The following is a 12,467-nucleotide window of genomic DNA, read 5'->3' on the forward strand; positions in this document are numbered from 1 at the left end:
TTTAAAGAGACAGTTGCACAGATACATACCGAAGTCTTTCTGACAGACTGTTAAAGGAACAATGACCTATTTTGAGAAATTGTCCTTTATATCCTTTGGTTTAACTTCTTCAGTTCAACTCAGTTGTTTGATACGGTCATGCTAACAAAATTTGATTGTGGATAGTTAATATTATCATACTATTTAGTCCTCAAGTCTACTTTAGCATCAAATTATATTATGTTGTGTTATAAAAACTACTCGTTTGTTCAATTGTTCCCTTCAACTATTCATCTTTGAACAAATTTAGACATTGGTATTCTAAGCTATGGTGCCCTGCTAGAGAAGTGTGTTTTAATAAATAAAAATTTTAGTGGCCTATAAACTCTCCACCCTTTTACAACTTTTATAATTTCATCCTCCTCTCTCCTCAATGTAGTGAGCTATTCTCTCTCCCCCTAAAACTCACTTATTCAAGCCTGCCATTTATTTCTTTACACAGTATCCAAAATAAATCTGACTGTTGCCACCTGCTCATCTTAACTCTCTCAATTTTCACTTTGCAGCACACCCCATTAACAGGCTGTTTAAAGTAGTGCTGACATCAGCGCACTGCAAGATATATATTAAAACATTTCTTAATAAATTGCATTTTACATTTCAATAGCACCTTCCATCTTGAAGGATCCCAGAGTACATCAACAAGCTATACTTATAGCACCAATTTCTATCAGCCTGAGTTTTTTTCTGTTTGTAACATGGAATGGCACTGTTCCTTCCTGTATAAAGTACCTTGAAATATAAAGATAAGAGTGCTGTAAAAAAGCATTAGCAGTAAATAATAATAATAACGTAGAGGGAAGTAGCCATTCATGCTGGCAGTAGAATAGTCCTGATAGGAAAAAGGAAATTTCTGTCAAAGCCATCAAAGCAAAACTCTCTTAGTAAAGTACCAAGGGATCTTTTCTATCCTCATGGAGACAGACAGACAGACAGAGCCTGGATTTCTTGTGTCTTTTGGCTAAAAACAGACAGTGGAGGATATTCAGTTATATCTACCTCAGATATGTGAAGGACTGATTTAAACCCAAAAGGATTTGAACCTGTAGTTCCAGATGTGGTATTTCAGACCCGATATTTCTAAGCTATCCTCTTTCTGAATTTAGGTATGCAAAGTGTTGTTACTCCAGATTAAAAAAGAAATACTTTATCCAATTCCCACCTTCTAATATAGAGGAGTAGAATTATTATTTATACTACTCAAAATGCAAATGAGGTCTTCGTATATATTCTATGTATAGAGAGAGAGCATGTTTTAGTGGTTAGAGCAGGTCAAATGGGTTTCAAGACACACAGCTGCTGCCAACTCAGACACTGACTTACAGATGTTAACTGATTTAACAGTATTGTGCATCAGACTCCTAATCTGTGAAGAGGAAAATGAGGATACTGGACACTCCTACACACTAAGGCACCGTGATCCTTGATCGATTCATATCTGTAAAGTGTTTTCAGATGGCCATATGAAAGGCTCCATGGAAGTATTATTGTCCTATTTTAAGTCTAAATATTCCTTAAAAAGTGGAACTGCCAAGCTCTAACTTTTGGCAGAACTGAGCGGCCTGCATGATATTTTTAAATCCTAAAGCCAGTCACTGGATAAAACAATGTATGTTACTTAGAATTTTCTATGTAGCAAAAAATAAAATAACATACAGAGAGCAAAGGAAAGTTTCTACCTTTTGTTGCAATGTAGATCATAAATAGGAGTTTTGAACTGTATAGATTTGACCATCTCTCCTGTTCGCAGAGAGTAAAGATCCACACAGCAATAAGGTGTGCTTGTGCTGAAAAGAGTCACAGAAAGAGAAGTTTAGACATTGTACATTTTAAAACATTTGTAAAGCATTGTGTTAACAAGATTAAAACCAAACTACTTGTGATTTGTCTTTCTGTTCCCCATTCTTACCACTTTCAGGCCTGGAAAGGGAAAGAGTATTATTATACCGATTCCATGACATCCTCAGCAGCTACAAAACTTTTCCGTACAACCACTGTCGGCCAAGTGTTTAATTTCACTGATTCCAAAGTCAGACTTCGGAACAACAGATATGACCCATAAAATATAGGTCAGTTGACAAGTATGCAGTTCTAAATTTGTTCTAGCTATTTACACGGGATTTCACTCTAACACTAACTTAAATGGATACATATTGTACTATATGGCAACAGTTGAATCACAGGGTAACTTCTGCTATATAGACATGCCGAACCCACATTACATTTATTGTAGACTCTTGTTTAAACAGTGCCGATCTTTTCAAATCGTTTGTGTTGCTTTTATCATTTTACTATAAATAAAACTCTACAGACATTTCTTAATAAAAGGCCAAACTTTCTTTAGATAGAAAAAAAGTGCTGAGTGTTACAATGGAGTTGAGAAGGGGAGTGGCGGATACCATTTTACAAGCTGCAGAGAGGCTTTGATGTGGCAGATCTCTTCTATAACACCTTTTTTCCCTTCCAAGAGTGCATTAAAATGATGGCTATTTCTAGGTCAACGAATATGAAGCTGCACAAATTGCCAGCTGAATAAACATACTAAGTATGGGTAAAAGAGTAGGTTTCCTTCTGTGTATATCTGCTTTATTTTACAGCATTTTACACAATTCCTGGCACAATACCTGCTTATGTTTTGGACCTAGGCTGCTCAAGAATTATTCTGGAGAAACAGGGACACAAATATGGCCCATTTCCTACCTGGAATCCCACAAGTCTATGGTATGCAAATTACCCATATACTGTCGAGAATCTATAACACACATCAATGAAAAAGAAACCCATATAAGTAACTCCCACAGAAATTCCTTCAGAAAGAATAATTTGCTCCAGGCACATACCTACATTAATAATTAAGGGGAAGGGAATACTTCAGTGTCAACCATTCACAAGGCCAAAAGACTGGGCACACCAATCAGTTGCTTTCAATTACCAGCTGCTTACCTCTAGAAAATATTGGAAAGCAAGTGCTGATCTATATGCCAACTTGCCCTGATTTAACTAAATCTGTTTCCTGAAAAAGCCAATGTACCCACTGTGGTGCAAGCGTGTGCATGGAACTCTCTTATTTCACAACACTAGTGACTAAGATTGATTTAGGCAAAGTCAAACTATGAAGTCACCCCTTTGGTTATTTCTGCGCAGTCTGCGTGCACACTGGCCTTGTCATTTTGATAATGAAATTTAGCATTTGGACATTGTGATTCAGATTCTCAGCCTTACAGGCACGATGTAAAGTAGCAAAAATAATTTGCGGCAAAGGTTCTACATACTACGGGCTGAGCAGAAATAACTTTGTTTTGGAATGAGGAAAATCCCAGGCATAGTCTGGAACACAGCACAATTTCTAATATCCCTTAGGCCAGCAAGATGGTGGGCTAAGGAATCTCTCCCCCAGGCATCTAATTGTTCTCTAATTCTTTTACGGAAGTCTCCTTCTTCACCGGTCTTGATAATATCATTTTACTGGTGTTTGTGTAAATGAGCAAGCAGGTTTAAAAGGAAAGGCTAACGCTGCAAGAGGAATGAGGCTTGGTCGAAGTACAGTAGACTTCCGATAATCCGGAACCTATGGGATTTAGGTGGTGCCGGATTATCAGATATGCCGGACTATCAGGAGGTACTATAAGCAAGTTATATATATACTGTATACATTATATACTGTATATAAAGTGTTCTTAACCCTTTTTATTGTACATACTGTATACAGTATACTGTAATGTTTTAGGTTTTTTTAAGCCTTTTTTACCCTTTTCGCTCAGTTCAGCTGCTGCTGCTACCTTGTGACTCTTTTTTTGCCAAAGCTCACTCACTAGGCTCTTGCCATTTTGATGCTGGACTATCAGGAGTGCCGGACTATTGGAGTTTTACTGTACAATGAAGGTCCCAAGCTTTGATTCAAAGCTTCCTGGCAAGCCATACCTTTCTTCTCACCCCTCACTGCATGGCTACACATGCCCTGCCTGTTCCTATGTTCTTCTATTTACTTTTGACCCCGCCCCCAACAGACACAGAACAAGTGAAATATTTTAGAATCATGAGAATCTGAAGATGCTGGACCCAACCATCAGAATTTTTGAGCAGGAGCAGCAACAACTGAAGTCCGTGAGCGATGCGAGTGAGAGTGTTGTATGACACTCCCCCATTTTATGTATAAAAACATACTTGCCTGCCATCCTAAGTCTCAGCTTACACATTTACAGACACGTTTGTTGTTTTATGGTACAACCACATTTGACAATTTAGTGAAATCCAGGCATTTAGAAAGATTGGTTAGGCCAGGACATCTTGCATGTAACTCCACAAGATGTGTGTGCACCTCTTATGAGGTGCACTGAGGGCCAGAAATAAGCTACTGAGCTCTTTAGAAAATTTAGCCTAGCAATCAGTTAACAACTAAGTTTTCTTATAACAGACTGAGTTGAAGACTACAGGAGAGCCTAGTTTTTAACTTTACTTGGTAATGTGGGTAAAAGCTACAAACTGCCTTGTGTGAACTAAGATTTTAGCTTGAATTACTTTACCTGAGTTAGCAAATTCAAAAACATCTTTTTTCCTGGTAAAGAAAAGGCCTAAGTGGCCAGTTGGGTGCTGAGCACTTCTGAAAAATCTGTCCACTTCATTTAGGTGTTTACATGGGGACAGAGCTCATGAAAACATGGCCCCAATTCCGGATTCTGGGAACTAAGGAAAATCTAACCCCACCAACTTTTATTCACTATGCACTTAAACTAGACCTTAAATCCAGATCTAGATGTAAAGAGATTCAAGAATATTCGCCTCCTCCTTCCATGCCACTCATTCCAAGCACATCATTTTATTACAGGAATGTTAGCATTTTTCTATATTAGTAATAAGTATATTTATATTACAAATCATGAATGTGTGTTCAATAAGATATAACAGGATACACAGTACATATATAAAGATGTTATCCATTATCAGAGGCTCTAAGGATCTTGGAAAGTTTACTTAGGCAAAATATTCTTTTATGTAGACAATTTCTCTGCTAGCAACCAAGGACTGACCAGATACACATTCAAATCTTTAAAGTGTCTAAAGTGACACCGATTAGGTTAAGATACTTAACAGAAGTACATTTAAATTTGTACCATGAAACAGAGGTACCTCGGCTCCTATGGAACATTAAAAACTTCGCTTCATTGACTACATGGGAGCAATCTTTTTCCAAAGAATTTGAGAACTTTGGGTTTCAAAACCAAGAGTTGTTGAACCCACGGAATGCAACACACCACAAAACTGAGAATGGAATAAATTGCTCCATCTTGTTTTCTTTATGAAATTAACATAAACTCGCCGCCCCACACTTTGAGCAGGGAGAAGCGGGGTATTTGGTTGGCTGGCCATGAGAGAAGAACAGTGTTTTATGGCTTGGAGGGAAGACTGGAGATGTAAAAAACTGCTAAAAAAGGCGGGGGGGAGGTCAGCGTAGTGGCTGACTCGCCAGCCAGGAATGAGGGGTTTAAAAAAAGATCAGCCTGTGCCTTGACCCTTTCTTCTTCACACGAGGCATTCTTCCCCCACCCTCCCTCTTTATTCAGGTGACAAATATACCAGGTTATTGACTATATCTGCACTGGGCATTTCACCAGTTGCCATGTTGAGGGGGGCTGGGCAGAAATTTTTTCTTTGCCACTATATTGGCCTCAGTGCAGCTGTGAGTTTTTTGTCTTCCTTGCAGGCTCAGGCAGGCTCTGTTCATGCATGACATGATGGGTGGCCATATGTCGTAACAATGTGTATAGTGGGTGTCTAATGCATGTACTTCATAAAATAAGGTGTATAGTAATGGATAAATGGGCTGGGAAAGGTCTTGAGGAGAGGTGGTTAATAACTGAGTGAGCTTGGGGTAGCTGGGGACTCCTATGATTGGTACAGCAGAGAGCCAACCTTCATTATTATAGCCCACCTTAACCCTGCTACAGGGGAAGGGTTTGATAAGGTTGCAGCAGTAGCTCTGCTGGAAGGACATGAATGGAAATGGGAAGGAGCTGGTAAAAGATGGGAAAATGGTGTTGGGGGTCGCTTGCACTGTATACTGTATTTTATATATAGAGTGTGCATCTGTCTGTCTATCTGCGAATCCATTTGTTCAAGAACTCCTCCTAATCGGTAAGACCTGGGGCCAAATTTGGTAGGCAGCTTCCTCTTCTCCTAACTTAAAGCAAAGTGAGTGTTTGGTTGTACTAGGACAACTGGAAGCTCTGGGAAAGGGACTGTTTTCCATAACATGCAAAGGGAGGGGCTGCTGTTCCAAGTAACGCGATATGAGTGTGGCCACTGGGGACAGCAAGCCTGCAGGGGAGAGCTATCCTGCAGAGTGTCCACTGGGGGCAGCCATACCACCAAGGGAGTGGCTAGCAGGGGCTCTGCCATCTTGCCTGCCAGCACACTGGTAAAAAGCCTCCCTGGCCAAAACCCTTTCCCCGCTTCCGGTCCTTGGACGCAGTGCCGAAGGGCAGAAAAGCTGCTGCTGATCGGGGGAGAGCCTCGGGGAAGAAAAAAAATCCTTACTGGATGGGATTCCCCCACCCCGATTACCTCTTTACCCCCCAACTCTCACCTACCCCCAGCCTCCTGCACTCCCTCTCACACACATCCCCAAGGCCCTGTCCCCTATCCCCACCACACAGCTAGCCCCCTGCACTGAAGGGCCTGGGCAACACCAGGTAAGTCTGTTAGTCCAATAATAAAGTTATGGCCTGACTAAAATGATATCAATTGCCTCCTGTCTTTCTTTGGCATAGCCAGACTATCACCAAAAGGTTATGTATGCTCCCTATCCTACTTACTCAGTTAACATGAAATACAATGATTATTTAAAAGTCTACTCCACATTAAGACAACACAAGCTGATGTGTCCTGGAGACTATAAAACAAGTTAAGTTTGAGATAAAAGATGATACCCCATCCAGTGCTCCTTGGTCAGAAGAATATCAATCACAATTCAGGATCTCAAAGATATTATGTGAAGTAACCAAAGGAGACAGATGGAAATTCCTTAAACAGGAATGTGGAGACTGTACTTTCCTCACCTGGGATAATAGTAGTCTTAAGTCTATCAAAAATAAAATACTAACAATAATTCCTGTAGATGATGCATATTTTATTATATCCTAGCTGTCCATCTACATGCTTCATATAGAGATATGAAATGGATCACTGAAGACTGTAAGCGCCATTAGTTTTCCTTTAGTAAACACAAAATGTAAGAATTCCATCATTTGTGCTGTTTTGGTCGGGTTTCTCTGACTCATCATTGCCATGTGGAGATATTAGAAGGAAAAATTCCAACAGATGTCTTGTATAGTTAGCAGACGAATATATCTGTGCATGATTATCATCATACAGGTACTGTTTATTCACAAGTTTTCTTTTAAACATGAGAGTCACTCAGTTTGTAGAGGCTTAGTTTGGAAAGAAGAACATATATACAGAAGGAAACCGCTTAGCAAATACTAGGGATGTTCAATTTAGATTATTGGCTAATCAAATAGTCGATGCAATTTGCATTGATTAGTCGATAAGGGCACCTCCGCCTTTAAAGTGTAACAACAGCCCCAGGGCTGTTACACTTCAAAGGTGAAAGCGCTGCAGGGACCATGGGACCAGTTGCACCCTGCTGCATTTCAAAGTGGCAGCTCCACATGGAGCCCAGCTGACCCAGAGCTCCATGCAGCACTGCTGCTTTGTAATGCTGCGTGCAGCCTGGGGCTAGCTAGGGACTCTAGTCAGGGTCCACGTGGCGTTTCGAAGTGGCAGCGCCATGTGGAGCCCAGGGTCTGGCCCCAGGCTCCATATGGAACTGCCACTTTGAAGCACCCTTACCTCTTCCCCCTGCCCTTGCTGCCTCTTTCTGATAGAGGCAGCAAGGAGGAGAAGTGACTAATCAATTAGTTTATTGACTATCTAATAAGCATTTGCTTATCGGACAGTCAACTAGTCGTTCACATCCCTAGCAAATACACTACAGGCAGTCCCCGGGTTACGTACAAGATAGGGACTGTAGGTTTGTTCTTAAGTTTAATTTGTATGTAAGTCAGAACTGGTACATATTGTAGGGGAAACTCTAGCCAAACATTTCTCCAGAGCTCAGTTTTATTCTCCCACACCTCACTTCCCTCAGTCCTTTATTCTCAAGCTGAGGTGTCTGCTGAGAAAAGCCGCTCCACGTCTCCCTGGTCTGCTGGGGGGGGCACTAGCTTCGTGTCTCCCTGGTCTTCTGGGGGGGAAGCAGCTAGTGTGGGGTTGCCTCACCCCGTTTGTAAGTAGGGATCCGATGTAAGTCAGATCCATGTAACCCGGGGACTGCCTGTATTTATAAAGCTATAAAAATATAGCAGTAACCCGTTTAAAAAACACTGAAGAGGAATCCTCATTTTAATACCCGAATAGAAAAAGATAAGGTCAGCAATCTGTGCATATCAACTCATGCTCAGAGTTGTCACTAGATCACATACTAATAGCTGAAAATATACTTGTGAACAAGCTTAAAGCATGCCTTCATGATGTACTCAATTTCACCTTTGCATACTGAAGTTTCCCTTTCCAAATGAATGAATAATTTAAGGTAATTAGGTTAAAAACAGTATCAACCAAAAGTTAAAATAAAAAGTAGGTCAAGTCAACAGGACAAATAAGTGATCAAAAACAAGGGTGCTTGATGAGAGAGAACATGTTGTGATCAAATAAAATGTAACGGAAATTGTAAATGCAGACAGATGTTTTCTTTATTAAGAAATCAAAGACATAATGAGGAAAAGGAAAGACTATAGTCCAAGGCAAGGTCAGGAACATTAAACGTTAAACTACAGGAGTGAAAATAGTAGGGACGAAGTACAGGAAAAACTCTATTAGATGAGTAAGAGAATGCCACAAAAATAAGATCTCCTAGCAAATCCACAGAAGACTGAGCAGGTGAGAACAAAAAGATAAAGATCTATATAAAATTGCAGTTGCTACAAAATATCCCTTCACTAAATGCCACAGATTCTAAAAACTAGAGGGATCTGAAGAATGAAAGCTACCAATACGTCACAGAATTCTGGAGCAGAATCATAATAGCAATTGAGAGACAGCTATCCTGAAGGAAAACAAATTCAAAAGGGGCTCTCTCGAGACTGAAAAGCTGGAATTTTATTAAACTAAGTATGGTGATGAGCAAGTGGATTGGGGTGGAGGCATTATTTGCTCTCTCACCACTACCCCATAACAAAAAGCTATGAGACCAAATTGACTCTAATGACTGGGAATCCAAGCAACTGTTTAAAATCAGAGACCCTAAGGCAATGTCTAAACTACAGAGAAGATCGAAGCAGCCACAGTCAATCTTCTGGGGTTCAAATTAGCGGGGCGAGTGAAAATACACTAATTCAAACTGAGAGGTCGCTCCCGTCAATGCCCAGAGACCTGCTTTTATGAGGATTAAGAGAAGTCAAAGGGAGAGTTGGCTCCCTTCAACTTCCCATTGTATGGATGGAGCCAAAATTTGAGTTAAGATATTTTGACTCAAGCTACGCAGTTAGCTGAAGTTGAGTATCTTAATTCAAACTTCTCCCTGAGTGCAGACCAGGCCTTAGAGAAAACCTTGTTTGGGGGACAAATCCCTTTCAAAAGCTGTCTATGTATCATCTGTTAAGTGAATGAAGGAAGAAGTCACTTGCAAGCATACAGCAAGGCAGATGCAATGTAGCTCAGTGCATAATTAAGGAAAGATGGAGCTAGATGTAATGTAATTCAGGATGATACAATTTCAGATACAGAGAGGGACATGTAGTGCATCTATGCTGGCACCTCAGACAGGGATCAGTTTACAAGCAGCAGCTGGAAAGAGGCTATTTCCCTTCTTCATATAATGACCTGTTATTTTATGCACTAATGTGCAAGGCAGCATAAATAGCAGGAAGAGTTCTGTATAGTTGGAAAAAACAATCTACCAGCAAATACATCTATGGCAAATCAACTTATGGTTTATGTTTAAGCAATGTGACATTTCTAATGCGACATTACAATTATGTTTAGTTTTTTAAAATAGAAATCAACATTTAAAAGCCCCCCATTCAACCATGACTCCATACGAGTTGGACACAGCCGAGGTAAATGGAACATCTTTTACAAACAACTCATTTGTGAAAATTAGGAAGGGCCCTAATCTCCACCAAAGTCAATGGACAGACGCCTGTTGTCTTCAGTGAGCAGAGAGCGAGCAGGCACGACAAAGCAGCAGACAGGTGTCACCAAGTGTAATTGGATCATGTATTTTGACAAGTGTAATTTTAGTATTTAATAGAACAGTATATTTACTAAAGTTCTGTGTAAAATAATACTGTACCTCATGGTCGCACTTTGTACTTTAGTGCAACAAGTCGGATTTGACCTTTAATGAGTACAGGCAGTCCCCAGGTTACATACAAGATAGGTTTGTTCTTAAGTTGAATTTGTATGTAAGTCGGAACTGGTACATATTGTAGGGGAAACTATAGCCAAACATTTCTCCAGAGCTCAGTTTTATTCTCCCACACCTCACTTCCCTCAGTCCTTTATTCTCAAGCTGAGGTGTCTGCTGAGAAAAGCCGCTCCGCGTCTCCCTGGTCTCCTGGGGGGGGGGGGGGCACTAGCTTCGCGTCTCCCTGGTCTGCTGGGGGGAAGCAGCTAGTGCGGGGTTGCCTCACCCCGTTTGTAAGTAGGGATCCGATGTAAGTCGGATCCATGTAACCCGGGGACTGCCTGTAGTACCAATGACTTCTATAGAAATATTTCACATATTGGAGCTACTCAGACATATTGCTAAAAAACTGGAACAAGTTACATGTGTGGATTAATGCATTTTCTTTCACCCAGACTAGTATATTGTACTGCTATAAGATTAAAACTAGTCATATGAACCAAGTTTCTATAGCTATTGCAACTCCACTATTTTCAGTTGAAAGCATCAAACATTTTGTCATTTCTCTCACAGAGCTATGACATATCTATCAATAATTCACACAAAACCAGAAAAAGCATGAATAAAAAAAAAATCTGGAAACCATTCTTTCTCTTTGGCAGCTGTCTATGAAAGTCTGTTTTATAATTAAAAAAAAAAAGCTCTTTTGCCATTAGTTTCAGAATGATGTCAGGTGGCCTTATTTGATTATTCTATTTTGAAGCACAATTTAATTTTCAGCAAAGCAATCTTGATTCTGTAAAAAAAAAAAAAAAAAAAAATCTAACTATTAGAATATGTCTGTCATTGCTCCAGCCCTTCCTGGACATGCTGAATTTCTTTGGTAAACTACTCTTCTATTAAGAAAGGAAATTTCTGGAAACAGCTTTCACAATACTAGCACTCAATGACTGCATTTCATTCTCTTAGTGATATTTTGCTTGTTTAATATGGGCAGTGACTAATTAAATTTCTTCAATTCACAAAACTGCTGTGTACAATATCTTTATTGTTTGTGGTTTCTTTTTGTTTAAACGAAGAATACAAATGCTAGAAAGTTATATGGAAAAGTGCTTCAAAGTAGGGATGTAAGGGAGTAGTTGACTAGGCTTATCGGTAGTCAAATCAACTACTCACATTCCCCGACCCCTTGCTGCCTCTGTATCAGAGGCAGCAGGGCAGGGGGGGGAAGCAGGAGCCAGTGCTGGGGGGAGCCAGCTTTTAAACTCTTAAAAGCTGGCTCCCCACAGCACCGTCTCCACAATGCCACCTGGCCCTCCACCCCTCACACGCCATTGCTGCCTGGCTCCTCCTATCTTTTCAATTGGTCCTGGACCCTGCAGGAGCCAGGACTGAACTGGCTGCCTATCGACTAATCAGGTAGTCCATAGAAATTCTATCGACTACTCGATTAGTTAAATACCTACTTTTTAACATTCCTACTTCAAAGCACGGCAATTTTTAAAAGTCCTAAAAAATAAAATTATACTAGGGGGCTGCGCCCTCTGCTTGCTATGCTCACCTACCCTTCCCCTCCCCCCTCACTTTTGCTTGCTGAGAAAGACTGTTGATACTGATTATGTGAGGATGTCATTCTGTCGCCCAGCAGGAACATTCTATCATCTGGCAAGAAAAACCTTTTTATATAGAAAGAGATATTGTCAGGTTTACTATGCAATCTTTAGGATTCTATGGAGAGAGGTGCTTTCTTAAAATACTTATGGATGCTATAAGCTGTTAGTACATCTTAAAAAAATGTTTTTAATCAAATTTCAAGTAACTGCTTTTGATTATTTCAGATTTTTCACTATACACAATAGATTTTGCTACTTTTATTCATGATATTTAATAGAATTGTTCAATGTTAGGTTAACCAAAACAAGGTATTTTTTTACAAAATGACATTTTCCAAGAATGTGCATGTATCAGTGAAACACAAAAACAGCAGAGACATTTTAAACCTACCACAAATAGCAAGAAGCAT

General features: G+C 40.0%; 1 protein-coding gene across 14 annotated transcripts in view; it reads right to left on the bottom strand.

Annotated features, from left to right (window-relative positions):
- Positions 1-12,467, bottom strand: part of BCAS3 (BCAS3 microtubule associated cell migration factor) — a 593,281-nt gene that overhangs the window by 498,782 nt on the left and 82,032 nt on the right. For 13 of the 14 annotated variants that reach the window (XM_075904719.1, XM_014581354.3, XM_075904717.1 and 10 more), the window contains exon 8: positions 1,719-1,826. In XM_075904719.1, coding sequence (XP_075760834.1) covers positions 1,719-1,826 — 108 coding nt within the window. Of the gene's footprint in view, positions 1-1,718; positions 1,827-1,948; positions 1,974-12,467 lie in introns of those variants that run through there. The other variant, XM_075904725.1, reaches the window with a different exon arrangement.

The sequence above is a fragment of the Pelodiscus sinensis genome, chromosome 21 (genome assembly GCF_049634645.1).
Source record: "Pelodiscus sinensis isolate JC-2024 chromosome 21, ASM4963464v1, whole genome shotgun sequence".
NCBI classification, from domain to species: Eukaryota; Metazoa; Chordata; order Testudines; family Trionychidae; genus Pelodiscus; species Pelodiscus sinensis.